The sequence below is a fragment of the Acinonyx jubatus genome, chromosome B2, assembly GCF_027475565.1.
Source record: "Acinonyx jubatus isolate Ajub_Pintada_27869175 chromosome B2, VMU_Ajub_asm_v1.0, whole genome shotgun sequence".
NCBI lineage: Eukaryota > Metazoa > Chordata > Mammalia > Carnivora > Felidae > Acinonyx > Acinonyx jubatus.
In genome coordinates, this window is record NC_069385.1 from 119,594,809 (window position 1) to 119,609,854 (window position 15,046).

The 15,046-nt window shown below is 46.3% G+C and overlaps 2 protein-coding genes across 3 annotated transcripts; one reads left to right on the forward strand and one right to left on the reverse strand.

Annotated features, from left to right (window-relative positions):
- Positions 1–9,744: 9,744 nt before the first annotated feature.
- NCR3 (natural cytotoxicity triggering receptor 3) lies at positions 9,745–12,808 on the forward strand. Of its 2 annotated transcripts, XM_015082187.3 has the most exons (4): positions 9,746–10,301; positions 11,994–12,338; positions 12,479–12,586; positions 12,696–12,808. In XM_015082187.3, exons 1-4 carry the CDS (start codon positions 10,259–10,261, stop codon positions 12,740–12,742), a joined length of 543 nt encoding a protein of 180 aa, XP_014937673.1. In that variant the 5' UTR covers positions 9,746–10,258; the 3' UTR covers positions 12,743–12,808. The 2 variants fall into 2 exon arrangements, with proteins under 2 accessions (XP_026913934.1, XP_014937673.1); XM_027058133.2 differs by lacking the exon at positions 12,479–12,586 and having other exon boundaries at positions 9,745–10,301.
- LST1 (leukocyte specific transcript 1) lies at positions 12,141–14,882 on the reverse strand. The gene is made up of 4 exons (XM_027058134.2): positions 14,754–14,882; positions 14,286–14,387; positions 13,966–13,988; positions 12,141–13,482 (listed from the first exon to the last, which is right to left on the reverse strand). Exons 1-4 carry the CDS (start codon positions 14,779–14,781, stop codon positions 13,348–13,350), a joined length of 288 nt encoding a protein of 95 aa, XP_026913935.1. The 5' UTR covers positions 14,782–14,882; the 3' UTR covers positions 12,141–13,347.
- Positions 14,883–15,046: the final 164 nt, after the last annotated feature.

Sequence of the window (15,046 nt, forward strand, 5' to 3'; positions counted from 1 at the left end):
AAGGAGAGAGAATGTCAGCTCCTGCGCTGACAGTGCGGAGCCCGCTTGGGATTTTCTCTCTGCCTCTCTGCCCCTCCCCTGCTCTCTCGCTCACAAGTGTGTTCTTTCTCTCTCTCTCAGTATAAATAAATAAACATTTTAAAAATAAATAAAAATAACTAAGTGCCCGAAGGGACCCAGAAGTGGCAAATATCAGAAAGTGCCAGCAAAATTCTTTTATTTTTTAAAATTTATTTAAAGTTTATTTATTTATTTATTTATTTATTTAGGGAGAGAAGAGAGAGAGAGAGAGCAAGAGAGAGAAAGTGGGGAAGGGACAGAGAGATGGGGAGAGGGAGAATCCCAAGCAGGCTCGGAGCCATCAGAGCAGAGCCCGACAAGGGGCTTGAACTCCCAAACCACGAGTTCATGACCTAAGCCGAAGTCGGACACCCAACCGACTGTGCCCCCAAATTCTCCTTAATGTTAAGTACATCACCCAAACATTATGCACATTTGGGTGATGACGGCCTGTGAGGCCTTCTGGGAAATAAAGAAGCGTCAGGTTGGGGGTAAACACTTGCTTAACTAGGAGATGCTCTCAGATGCAGAGAAGGTAGTGGCCGTATAGGAGTGCCAAATTAAAAAAATTTTTTTTTAAGTTTATTTATTTATTTTGAGAGAGACAGAGACAGCGTGAGTAGGGGAGGGGCAGAGAGAGAGAGAGAGAGAGAGAGAGAGAGAGAGAATCCCAAGCAGGCTCCACACTGGCAGCACAGAGCCTGAGGCAGGGTTCAACCTCAAGAAACTCTGAGATCACAACCTGAGCCGAAACAAACTGAGACTCAGTAGCTTGACTGACCGAGCCACCGAGGCGCCCTAGGGGTGCCAAATTTTAAGGAAATAATCCACTGTTATGGCAAAAGTGGAGGGGCCCTTGAACTTGTAAATCTGGAAATCCATCTTGGACTCTCTCCTCACCCCCCTCACAAGGCACTCCTGCCAACAGTTGAGAAAACTCGATCTCGTTTAAATATGAGTGACGAAAAGAAATGAACATTTGAAAAAAAAAAGCACCTGGCTGGCTCAGTTGGTAGAGCATGACTCTTGAACTCAGGGTCCTGAGTTCAAGTCCCACATTGGACATACAATTTCTTTAGAGAAAGAAAAAGGAAAAAAAAAAAAAAGAAAAAGAAATGAACAAAGACTGTATTCCATTAGCTATGAGAAAAAAGGTAAAAAAAGAGCAACACAATTTACTGACAGATGACAACGCACCAGAAATACATGGCCAAAACCTCGTGGAAATTGTAACCCAAAATTCCATCATGAATTGAAACACAACAAAACTTGGGGTAGCCTTTTAGCAGTGAAGGAAGGACCCACATCAGAAATACAAGTACTCAGAGAACAGATGATAGATAACAAGAGGGTATGAATGCAAACAGGAAGAAAGATGCAGAAGAAAAATACAAAACTATTTCAAAAGTGAACACTAGGGTGACTTAGTGGCTCAGTGGGTTGAGCGTCGGACTTCAGCTCAGGTCAAGATCTCGCAGTCAGTGAGTTCGAGCCTGTTGTTGGGCTCTGATGGAGCCTGCTTCAGATTCTGTGTCTCCCCCTCTCTCTACCCCTCCCCCACTGGTGCTCTCTCTCACTCTGTCTCTCAAAAATCAATGTTAAAAAAAATAAAAACAAAAGTGAACACTAAATTTCATGGGAGAATAAAGATGTACATTCATAATTGTTTTTTTTTTTAATTTTTTTAATGTTTACTTATTTTTGAGACAGAGAGACAGAGCATGAACAGGGGAGGGTCAGAGAGAGGGAGACACAGAATCCAAAGCAGGCTCCAGACTCTGAGCTGTCAGCACAGAGCCCGACACAAGACTCGAACCCACGGGCTGTGAGATCATGACTTGAGTCAAAGTCGGATGCTTAACCAACTGAGCACCCAGGTGCTCATAATTTTAAAAATCATAAATGACTTGTGAAATGGGTTTTTTCCTGCTTATAGAATTTGAGTAGTTATCATGAACAAAATCTGTCAACCGCTTTTATTGTATTGACTGCGATGGTCAGATGGATTTTCCTCCTTAATCTCTTAATGCAATGAATTGCATGAACAGAATTAGAAATTGCATGAATAGTGAATTACTTTCCTAGGATAAACACTGGTTAGGTTGTTTTGTATTATTTATTCAATTTTGGTTTAGGTTTTTTTTTTTAATTTTTTTTAACGTTTTTATTTATTTTTGAGACAGAGAGAGACAGAGCATGAACGGGGGAGGGGCAGAGAGAGAGGGAGACACAGAATCGGAAGCAGGCTCCAGGCTCTGAGCCATCAGCCCAGAGCCTGACGCGGGGCTTGAACTCACGGACCGCAAGATCGTGACCTGAGCTGAAGTCGGACGCTTAACCGACTGAGCCACCCAGGCGCTCTGGTTTAGGTTTTTAAATATTTTTATTAAGTTCTTTTTTTTCTTGCATCTATGTTCATGAGTGAAATTGTTTTATAATTTTACTTTCTCAATTTGCCCTTGCCTGGCTTTTGTATGAAGATTACATTAATCTCATGAATTAAATTGAGAAACTTTTCCTGTTTCCTGACAGCTAGAATACTTTTTATATGACTGGAATGATCTCTGGTTTGGAAGTTTCATACCCATCTGGGTTTGGTGATTTTTTTTGATGGCTAAATTTTTTTTCTAAGTTTATTTAAGTAATCTCTACATTCAACATGGGGCTTGAACTCATGACCCCAAGATTAAGAATCACATGCTCTTCTGACTGAGCCAGCCAGGCACCCCACTGGTGGCTAAATTTTTTTTTTATAAAGTTTTTATTTATTATTTATTTATTTTGAAAGAGAGAGAGAGAGCACAAATGTGGAAAGGGCAGAGAGAGAGGGAAAGAGAATCCCAAGCAGGCTTGGTCTTGTCATCTTGGGGCCTGATGCAGGGCTTGGGCTCAAACCCACAAACTGTGATATCATGACCTGACCCGAAATCAAGAGTCACGCTTAAGTGACTGAGCCACGAAGGCACCCCTGGTCAGAGATTTTTTAATATTAGTAGCCTTTGTAAATATATATATTTTTTCTGCTCTATTTTTTCTTTTCTTTTCTTTTTTTAAATGTTCGTTTTATTTTTGAGAGGGGTGGCAGAGGGGCAGAGAGAGAGGGAAACCAAGAATTCGGAGCAGGCTCTGTGCTGTTAGCACAGAGCCCGACCAGGGCTCGAACCCATGAACCCTGAGATCATGACCCGAGCAGGAGTTGGATGCTCAATCCACTGAGCAACCCAGGCACCCCTCTATTTTCTTCTATATTTCATTAATTTTTTTTTAATGTTTTAACGTTTATTTATTTTTGAGACAGAGAGAGACAGAGCATGAACGGGGGAGAGGCAGAGAGAGAGGGAGACACAGAATCAGAAGCAGGCTCCAGGCTCTGAGCCATCAGCCCAGACCCCGACGCGGGGTTCGAACTCACCGACCGCGGGATCATGACCTGAGCCGAAGTCGGACGCTTAACCGACTGAGCTACCCAGGCGCCTCTATATTTCATTAATTTTTAAAAATTTTTATTTGAAGGCAAACCATAAGAGACTCTTGAATACTGAGAATAAACTGAGGGTTGATGGGGGGTAGTGGAGGAGGGGAAAGTGGGTGATGGGTATTGAGGAAGGCACCTGTCGGGATGAACACTGGGTGTTGTATGGAGACCAATTTGACAATAAATTTCATATTAAAAATTTTTTTTATTTGAGAGAGACTGTGAGTGGGGGCCGGGGTAGAGGGAGAGAGAGAATCCTAAGCAACTGTGGGCTCAATTTCTATCTCACGAGTGTGAGATCACTATCTGAGCCAAAATCAGTTGCTTAAGCAACTGAGCCACCCAGGCTCCCCTATTTCATTAATTTCTAAAAGTATATTTTTTATTTTCTTTCTTAATTTTTTAGGATTGTTCTGTGCTCTTTTTCTAATTTCTTGAAATACCTGTCCAATTCAATGACTTTCGAATTTTCCTTCCTAATATACACATTTATTTTTTTCATGAATTGTTCTAGCTACATTCCATAGTTTAGATAGGCAGTGTTTTCACTGTCATTCAGTTCAAAATATTTTATTTTAATTTTTTTTAAGTTTATTTATTTTGAGAGAGAGAGACAGAGAGAGAGGGAGAAAACAAGTGGGGGAGGGGCAGAGAAAGGGAAAGACAGAATCCCAAGGAAGCTCCATGCTGTCAACATAAAGCAGGATGTGGGGCTCAAAACCAGGAACCTAGAGATCATGTCAAGATCAAGAATCAGACACTTAACTGACTCAGCCACCCAGGTGCCCCCAGTTCAAATATTTTAAATTCTATTATAATATCTTGTTTAACATTTTCATTACAGGTAGATTCTAAAGTTTAAAAGTACATTAAAAAACATTTAAAAAAATCTCCAAGCGTATAATAAATATTCTTTGTTATTGTTCTTAAATTGTCATGGCTTTTGGGCAGCAATTGTGGTTTATATGATTTTGATTCTTTTTTTTCTAAGTGTCTATGTTGTACCTGAAAAAAAAAAATACATATTTTCTAGTTTTTCTAGGATCCTACATATTTCTTCTAGATCAAGCTTGTTAACTATCCAGTTTCACTCTTCTGTGTTGTTAGTAATTATTTGCCTGTTTGATTTGTCAGTTTCTGATGGACGTGAGTTAAAGTTTTCCTTTAATATTGTAGCTTAATTTTTTTTTTAAAGAATCTTGTACTGAGAATCTGAGGGCATCTGGGAGTGGTCCCAGCCAGTCTGGTGGAGTCAGGGAATGCTTTTTGGTAGAAGTAGCAATGGGTCCCCAGAGGAAAAAAGGTGAGTGTGTTGCCAGCTTTGGCTCATTCCCCCACCCAGAGAGAAATGGGGGGGAAGAGAGTGAGATGGGTGGGGGAAAGAGATGTGCTGGAAGATGGGGAAACAGAAAGAATATAGAGAGAAATGGGGGAAGAGAGAGACAGGACTGGAGAGATAGGTACCTGGCACATGGTAGGCACTCACCAAATATTTGCTGAATGAATGAATTAGTGAATAAGCAAATGTATGTGTGTAGGGGTGAGGGGGGCTGGGTAAAGATGTGTAGAGAGATATAGGGTGTGGATAGAGAGATAGGGAAGAAACAAGTTATACGAATAAAGATAGTGAGAAGAAGGAGTTGTGGACACAGATGTGGGAGATACAAGAGAAGGGGAGAGGTGAAGAAAGACATACGGAAGATGAAGACAGAATGTCTGGCGTGTGGACGGAACTCAGTAAAAGCGTTGTTGAATGGATGGTTGAGCCTCCACGCTTGGAGAGGGAGGTGTGGAATGGATATTGAGAAGAAACCACACTGTCCATTAGAGAAGCAATTGTACTAGTTTCATACTGAGGTAACGAGGGCCTTGACTAGCAGTGAGAATTAAGAGGTGGGAAAATACCCAAGGTATTTCAGAGGCAGAATGGACAGGATTTGGAGATGGATAGGATCGGGGAACTGAGGGAGAAAGTAGAAAAACACAAATCCCAGGTTTTTTTTTTTTTTATGTTTAATTACTAATTTTTGAGAGACAGCACAAGCCAGGGAGGGGCAGAGAGAGAGAGAGAGACAGAATCCCAAGCAGGCTCCAGACTCTGAGCTGTCAGCATGCAGCCCGACGTGGGGCTTGAACCCACAAACTGTGAGATCATGATCTGGGCCGAAGTCGGACGTTCAACTGACTGAGCCACCCAGGCGCCCATATAAATCCCACGTTTTTACCTTAAGTGATGGGGTGGACTGTGTTTCCATTCACCGAGATGGGGAATATAGGAAGCTGACCCAGTTTGGGTGGACACGGATGATTTTGAAATGCCTGTGAAACACTCTGGAGGAGATATCTAGAGGGCAGGTAGATATTCTGGACTCAGGTGTCAAGAAAGAGGCCTAAGGGGCACCTGGGTGGCTCAGTCGGTTAGGCGTCCAACTTTGGCTCAGGTCATGATCTCACGGTTTGTGAGTTTGAGCCCCGCATCAGGCTCTGTGCTGACAGCTCAGAGCCTGGAACCTGGCTTGGATTCTGTGTCTCCGTCTCTCTCTGCCCCTCCCCACTTGTGCTCTGTCTCTCTCTGTCTATCAAAAATAAATTTTAAACGATGTAAAAAAAAAAAAAAAGAGGCCTGAGGTGAAGGTGTAGACGGAGATGGAGATACAGACTGGAGACTTGACAGGGAATAAGAAGTAGTAAAAACTGGCTACGTACAACAACATTGCCTAGGTGAGCCCCATGGTAGATGCTCAAAATTTGTTGAATGAAAGTGAAAGAGAAAAAACTCAGAAGTCTCCAACAGCTGAATTGTGTGTGAAAGCACATGCATAGGTTACAGGAGTCTGGAGGGACTCAGGCCTGATCGATTTATGTCCCTGGGAAAGGGGAGGTAAGATTCCAACCATGGTAACATGATTTACAGTGTAGGCCATGTAGAATCAAGGTGGTGGTTGTAGTAGACAAGGTAGAGCAACTGTGAAATTAGTGTATTGAAAGATCATTTGCAAGACATATGAGAATGTTCATACAACCCAGTTGCACATCATTAGATGAGTGGATAAATAAACTGTGGTACATCTGTATTATGGAATACCACTTGGCAATAAAAAGGAACAGGCTACTGGGGCACCGGGGTGACTCAGTCAGCTAAGCATCAGACTCTCTCTGTCTCTCTCTTTTTAACGTTTATTTATTTTCGAGAGACAGAGAGTGAGTGGGTGAGGGGCAGAGAGAGAGGGAGACACATAAGCCGAAGCAGGCTCCAGGCTCTGAGCTGTCAGCACAGAGCCTGATGTGGGACTCTAACCCAAGGACCGCAAAATCATGACCTGAGCTGAAGTCAGATGCTTAACTGACAGAGCCACCCACATGCCCCAACATCAGACTCTTCATTTCAGCTCAGGTTTTGATCTCACGGTTTATGAGTTTGAGCCCCACATGGGGCTATTCACTGACAGCGTGGAGCCTGCTTGGGATTCTCTGTCTCCTTTTCTCTCTGCCCCTCTCCTGCTCTCTTTCAAAAATGCATAAATAAGCATTAAAAAAAAAAAAAACAACCAAGCTACTGATACATGCAACAATAAATGAATCTCACAGACATTATACAGAATGAAAGAAGCCATATGCAGGAGTGTGTACTATATGATTACACTTACATGAAGTTCAAGAATAGAGGCATAATATAGGGATATAAATCTACAGGGGTATAAATCAGTGGTTGGTTCTGCGAGGGGAGAGGGATTGACCGAAAAGAGACATGGGGGAATTTTCTGGGGTGATGGAAATGATCTGTATCTCATTTGCAATGTTGTTTACATGGATGTGTAGATTTGCCAGAGGATATCAAACTGTACATCTAAGATCTGTGCATTTTACTGCAAAGAATTACACCTCAATGTTTAGAAATACCATTTACATGGACATTGAGTCTCCCAGAGAGATAGCAGAGGCTGGAACAGAGAGGAAGCTAGAGAGTTAGGTGCCTGCTCTTGGTGAATGTGAAGGAGATTAGACAATGAGGGCAAGGAGACTGAAGGTGGTGAGGTCCGATGCAGGAACCTCAAGAGTAGCTGTGGTTAGAGGTTGAAAGTAGAACCTGGGGGCCACGAATTAGTTGAAAATCTTTAAAAAGACTTGGCCAGAGGAGAAGTCCACCACATCTCACCACTACCAACACAGGAAGGAACCCCAGGTGAGGTGGGGTGGCTGTGCTAGGATTCCAGAGTTCCTTCTGTGTCTTCACCTTTTTTCCTGCTCTGAGCTCTGAGTTATTTGTTAATTGGTCCTGGCCACCCTCAAGGCAGCCTAGAGTGAGGTGTTAAAGAAGCTGGATCAGAGGGGTGCCTGGCTGGCTCAGTCAGTAAAGCATGGACTCTTGATCTTGGGGTTGTGAATTCAAGCCCCGTGTTGGGTATAGAGACTACTTAAAAATAAAATCTTTAAAAAAAAAAGTTGGTTTCAAATAAATAAATAAATAAATAAATAAATAAGATCACAGATGTACATACATCGACTTCACAACTTCTTTATTCATTGGCTTTCCTCTTGAGTCCCTGGTAAAAGTATCTTTGAAAAATTCCATCCTTGTGCTGATTAGTGCATCAGTTCCTGTCCTGCAGGTTAAAGTTCCTTAGAGAGTCTCAGAGTCATTGAAAAGTGTCCTTGAATCTACACTTCTACCAGGATTTATTGTAGATGGACTTAAAAAAAAAAATCCAAGTACAATCTTTGGAATCCACAATATTTTTGGATATTGGAAATCTTAGGTACAGAAAAGAGGTAGAGAGAGCAAGATACCCTTGAGTTCAGGCAGAGCTTAACCATGGTCATCCTAGCCCCAGACTGGGGAGGGGCTAGGGACTAACATACACTGAGCATCCAGGACAGTGAAGTCTGGAAATTGACAGATGCTATTCACATTCACAGATGTGTAAGCAGGGGAACCAGGGCTCCAACTTAGGCTGACTTGACTTCAAAGCCGCATTGTCCTGAGACATGGAGCAGTGCCATGTGATTGAGCGTGTACTGTAGAAGTATGGAGTTTTATCTTCAGGCCAGTGGCGCTTCCCAGCCCTACAACCCCAGTCCACTGGTGGTGATTTCTGCTCCCTCCTCAAGTTGCTTATCATAGTTGAGTAGAAGAAACCATTTCTTCCACATTGACTCTTTGGGGTGGAGATGGTCTGTTGATAGGATGAGGCAAGGTAAGGGACTGGATGGAAGCTGGAATTCAGGCCCTTTTGAGAAAAACCACTTCTGGGTGTCTCAGGACTCCCCAGGCTCCATGACCACCAGGGGGCAGCCCTTGCCTAGCCATGACACCTCAATTCCACGCCCTCAGGTTAGAGGCCCTGAAGAGGAAGCCAGTCTCCTGATGGAGAAAGATCGAGTCAGTCCTTCCCAGATTATGTGGCCTATGTTCTTGTGCAGGTGGTTCAGAGAGGTTAAATAATTTGTTCAAGATCATATAACCAGTTTGTTGGGGATTTTGCATTTGAACCCAGCCTGACTCCAAGCCAGCATTCTTAACCATGCGATTACTGTTTCCCCAAGACAAAACTCCAGATCACTGCAGGGAAGACTGGGAATTGCAATCCACGAATGTATTGTGAAACAGAGCTAGAAACAGGGACACAAAGGGAAGAAGATGTATTAATATAAAAGGAGCCAGAACTGTGGGGTGAGGGTTGTTAACCCTAACCCTAACCCTAACCCTTTGTGCCCATGTCTCATGAGGAGCATTGTATACGTAACCCTCCTTTTCTAGGTGCTGTGCTATCTCATTCGGTGTGTAATGCATTTACAAGAATGTGTGGTATATTCTTGTACCATTCCCTATATAACCCTGGAGTTATGAACTCAATGTCTTTCCTTCTTGTCTGTAAGAGTATTTTTCATGTAATGAGCACTTGGTAGTTTCTCAAGAAATGCTAGCTAAGTAGTGAATAAAATAATAAATAAGTCGGTTTACTGGTGGGTGATAAGTGCTTGCAGAACACAATAGGGTAAAGCAGCCCTCAGCGAGAGGTATACTCCTTTAATGGAGACCTGAATATGAAAGAGTACAAATCTCTCCATCCCTTGCACTTGGCCAAACCACCCAAGTCCACACAATCTAAGTAAAACAGGTTGATTGCTATGCAAATGAACCTTCCAAAGACCCTAGCAACCACCTGCTGCCACCACCAATCAGCTTGCTTCTCCTAATCCCCTCCATTATAGAATTTCTAGAGAAGCCTTGGGGGAGGGCCAGCCTAAAGGGAACAGATGGGATGGGCCTGGGCACTGCTGAGCCAAGATGAGGGGAAGTAGGTTAGCTCTGAGCCCAGGAGGGTTTCTGGAGCCTTATTCTGAGTAAAGCGTTGGTCTTCTTGAACCTCAGAAGATAGGGGAACCACATCCTGGTCTCACCCACCCACCCTCGTGTTAGCAGCCATCTAAGCCCCACCCTAGCCCTCAAACACTTGGGTCACTTGACCATGTTTTGCCCCTACCTCCTAGTGACCCAGATATTGCCATTAGCAGCATCCTCTCTCCTCAGGGAGGCAAGAATTTGATGCCTGAGGTCCTAGGCAGTTGAGGTCTTTGACAAGTGATGTGAGAGTCCCGTGTGTCATAGGAAGCTCCCCACCTCCATCTGGCAACCCTGGCCACGAGTAGTAGGTTGTTCATTCTCCACCCAGAGCTTACCGCTCAGGTCCCCCTCGCCAATTGAAACAAACACCCTCTGACATGCCCCGGATGCTGCTGCTCCTCGTTATCATGGTCCATCCAGGTGAGAGGGCTTTCTCCCAGAACCCTGAGGGGGTGTGCGGCTGGGAGGAGGGTGGATGGGGGGAGGCTGACCTGGAGGCCTGAGGGGAGTGGCCAGGAAAGGAAACTGGGAGCAGGTGGGGCCCTCCATAAAGCTGATGCAACGCGGACACCCCCCAGTTCACAATTCCCTCCATGTCTCCGTGTTGTCCGCTGGGAGCGTCACTCCCCAGCTTCCGTCCCAGAGGCCCTTTCTTCTCAGCTGCCACCCTAGTAAGATAAAGTTGAAAGAACCAGTATAAAGGGCTTAAAGAAGGAAGAGGTGAATGTTTTTTCTGAAGGGGTCAATTTTAATTTGATGAGCTTAATAAGCCTATTAAACAAGTCTTATTACCTAGGGTCTAGATGTAATTAGGAGTTTGGGAGACCTAATTAACTCTAAGGGAAGTTTCTTAATGAAACTGATTTTAATTAACTGAGAGACTTTAACTGTGAGCCATATCCATTAACTACATGCAGTGTGGACTCCAGACCCAAAGTTTTAGCATCAGCTGGGAACCTGGGGCAAATTCTCAGGCCCTACTCTTAAACCACTGAGTAAATGTCTCTGGGGGTAGGGTCCAGGAATCTATTTGAACAAACACTCTGGGTGATTCCCATGTGCTCTCAAATTTGAGAACTTCTGAAATAGAAGAATGGCAGGTGAATTTCATCGACTAGAGAATCCAATTGGAGATTTTACTAATTGGTTTAATTCATCAATTTGGATGAGTTAGATAGGGATTTTCATCAATTAGAGCCACGTCGTCACCAGAAGACTTAATTAGTTGATGCTCTTTAACAAAAAACAAAGTAGCAAGGGTGGTGTACTATATATAGTATGTCACTGTTGTGAAAATAATACCTGGAATAATATAGTTAATTATTAGTTAACTAGGGAGCCACGTTCATCAATGAACTTCAATTTTAATGTGACAGGTTAAATTTCAGCAAGAACCTACTAGTGAATGTAGCAGGGGAGTGATGGGAGGGGGCAAGGATGACAGTTGGTATAAGAAAGAATTTGAAAAACTAATTTTTATTATTTATTTATTTTAAATATTTTGTTAAAGGTTTATTTATTTTGAGAGAGAGAGAGAGAGAGAGAGCATGAGCAGGGGAGGGGCAGAGAGAGAGATAGAGTGAGAATCCCAAGCAGGCTCTGCACTGTCAGTGCAGAGCCCCACATGGGGCTTGAACTCACAAACTGTGAGATCATGACCTGAGCTGAAACCAAGAGTCAGGTGCTTAACTGACTGAGCCACCCAGGTGCGCCAATATTTATTTATTTTAGAGAGAGAGCATGATTGATCAGGGAAGAGGGACAGAGGGAGAGAGAGAGGTGGGGAGAGAGAGAATCTTAAGCAGGCTCCACACTCAGCACAGAGCACGACATGGGGGCTCCATCCCGTGACCCTGGGTCTGTGTCAAAATCAAAAGTTAGATGTTCAAGTGACGGAGCCACCCAGGTGCCCCCGAAAAACTATTTAAATAAGCAATGTTAAGAAATTAGCCTGGTGGAGAGAAAAGGGTTTCATGAGGTACCAAAGTGCTTGGCCCTCTGGGTCCTCCGTGAGTTGGGGACACAGCTGGGATATTCTACGGCAAGCTCTTGGTCCTTTTTCTTTACTGTAAGTGGGGAGGCATTTCTCTGGGTCTTCTCTCTGCCTGCCAGGATCCTGTGTTCTCTGGGTGTTCCAGCCCCCTGAGATTCGTACCCAGGAGGGCTCTGCTGCCCTCTTGCCCTGCTCCTTCAATGCCAGCAGAGGGAGACTGGCCATTGGCTCTGTCGCGTGGTACCGGGACAAGGTGGCCCCAGGGAAGGAAGTGAGGAATGAGACGCCAGAGTTCAGGGGCCGCCTGGCCCCTCTTGCCTCTTCCCGTTTCCTCTGTGACCACCAGGCTGAGCTGCACATCTGGGATACCCAAGACTGTGACACTGGAGTCTACGTGTGCAGGGTGGAGGTGCTGGGTCTTGGTGCTGGAACAGGGAATGGGACTCTGCTGGTGATAGAAAAAGGTGAGGTGGGAGGCCCCTCTCCCCGGAAGTTGGGAATCTTTCCCTGAGGCCTCCTGCTCTCTGTCCCTCCCTGAGCCTGTGCATGCTTCTTCCTGAGGCCCCCCCCTTACCAAGCCCTTCCTTCTACCGCCTACATTCAGGACCTCCTTGGCTGGGGGCCAGCACAGTCCTCCTCCTTCGGGCGGCATTCTATGCCTTCAGCTTTATCTCTGTGGCCATGGGCAGCACCATCTATTACCAAGGCAAATGTAAGGAATGGGGCCAGGGCAATGGTGGAAGAGAGCTGGAGGAGGGGGAGACAGAGACCAGGAAGAGGAGGGCTGTGGCGATGGGCAACCCCTGTTGTCTCTCCTGCAGGCCACTGTCACCTGGGAACATGCTGCCACTCCTCAGATGGCCTCTGATGAGTGATTCGAGACCTCAGCCATCCCAACCCTCTTCAAGAGACCCCAATAAATCCTTCTCTGCCCTACCACTAACTCCTTATGAGTCTCATGTTTTTCCTTTTCCATTCTCCAGGTACCCAAAAATGTCCCTCTCTGGGGTCCCCTGACTCTTCCTAACTCTCCCTTCTGCCAAGCCTGGCCTGGAAAGGTCCAAGGAGCGACCTTCCCAGTAACTGTGTCTGGAGCCTCTCCCATCACCATCCAGGACTCAACACCTCCACCTCTCTGGGGTGCAGGGGGCTAGATCTGATTCTCCTGAGAAATGGGGCATATGGGATCGGATTAGCCCCACCTGTTAACTCCCCATTCCAGCCAGGCTCACACATGTACTCTTTCTGGCCTTCAGGGAAGCTTGGGTTCCTAAACACCCGAGAAATCACTACTCAATCCCAGAGTGGGTGGGAAGATAACCTTGCTTAAGTTTTGATGGCGGTCATGCTGAAATGGGACTGAGTTGAGTTGAACTGAGAACCCCAAGGCACAGAAGGTGGTGAGACCACGGTCTTTACTGGGTGGACCACAGTCCTGGGTTGGGGGAAGGCGTTTGGGGGAGCTCAGGTGGATTAGTTCTTGGCAATGCAGGCATAGTCACTGCTGGGGTCCTCCTTGGAGCCTTCCCTTTGGCTGAGGCCAGGCCCCTCACGGCAAGGCACGGACAGCAGAGATGCGTAGTGGAGCTCTTGCTCTGAGAGCTGGGCCTGGGGTGGAGGTAGAAGGTGCTGCTGGGAGGTCACCGGAGGAGCCCCCTCCCCTGGGTCCCTCCTTGTGCTGCTGCCCACCCCGCTGTACCTCATTTCCTCCTCAGTGCTCCCTGCCCTCTGTCTCTGCCAGCCTAAACTCCTGCTCATTTCTCTCATTGCCTTCCTCCCTGCGTCTCTGTTGTCATTATTCTCTCTCTTTTTCCCTCCCCCTGCATCTCTCTCCTTCTCCATCTGATTTTCTCTCTCACTCTCTGTCTCTCTCACTGCTTCCACACTCTTTCTCCTTTCTTATTACCTTTTCCTTTCTCTATACACTTTCTCTCTGCTTTTCTTCTCATCCTTATTTCTCTTTTTCTTCCCCTTTTTTTCTCTGCGTCTCTGGCTCTCTTGTGCCCCTGTGTTCCCTCTCTTCTCTTGCTCTCCCTTCTCAGCCCTCAGCCTGCTCGTCCCCATCACCCACTCCCCCGCCCCCGGACTCACCCAGCTCCTCTCCAGCCTCCTCACTGGAAGAAAAGAAGAAACTCAGCAGGGCCCCCCCCCCCCCCCCCCCGCTTCCCCCATCACTCTCCCAACCCCAGCGGTGTTGCCTCACTTGCTGACATCTCTGTGGTTCCCATGGCCCAAACCAAATGCCCGCCTGCCTCTCTCTTTGGACACCGTCCTCCCCTCTCTCCCACCCTCCTCTCCCAGGGTGTGTGGGAATTGACGGGGCCTTCTGGGAAAGCAGCGGGAGAGGGGGTGCGTGGGGGCAACACGGGGCATTGTGGTGGGCGAATGAGGGAGGTGAGGCTGGGGCTCACCTTTCCGATGGAGCCGACACAGACAGGCAGACAGAACGACCACAGCCAGGAGCAGGAGTCCCCCCAGCCCCAGGCTGCTGCCAAATAGGTAAAGGCATATACCTGCGGCGAGAAGGGGTAGGTATCAGGGACCCATTTCTCCCTTCAGCTTCCCCCATCCTCCTGGTTGGCCGAGGGTATCTCAGCTTCCCTATCCAACAGCATTAGAGGCAGAAAAGCAGACTCAGATTCTTCATCCGGATCTGGTTTATCTCACCTCCTACCAGAGGTGCCCACCTCTCACCTGTTACCTCACCCACACCCATGACCACCGGCCCCTCAGAGGCTTCCCACTGCCATCTGTGCCATCTCTGGGCCTCCCCATGAGGTCCCCTGCCCACCTGGACCGAGTGTCCTCTGACCACCTACTCATGAACGCACACACTGCTGTTTACCCACAACCCTCCCCTGTGCAGAGGGCTACCTTACCCTCTTTCCATTCCTTATAAGCTCCCATTAGGTCGAGCACTGAAGACTGGCCTGGAAGTCAGGAAACCTGGTCCCTGCTCTGCTAACCTAAATGGCCCGGGGAGAGTCACGTGCCTCAAGTTCCTCATCTGTGAAGTGCGGGGCCCTCTGTTACAATTGTTCCAGGGCTGAGGAGCCCCACTTATGTGCCAACCCTGAACCGGGCACTTTCCATTTGTCACTGCGAATCCCCACAACGTAGGGTACTACGGTGCCTGTTTCCCTGGTGGGGAACCTCAGGCTTGAGTTCAGAC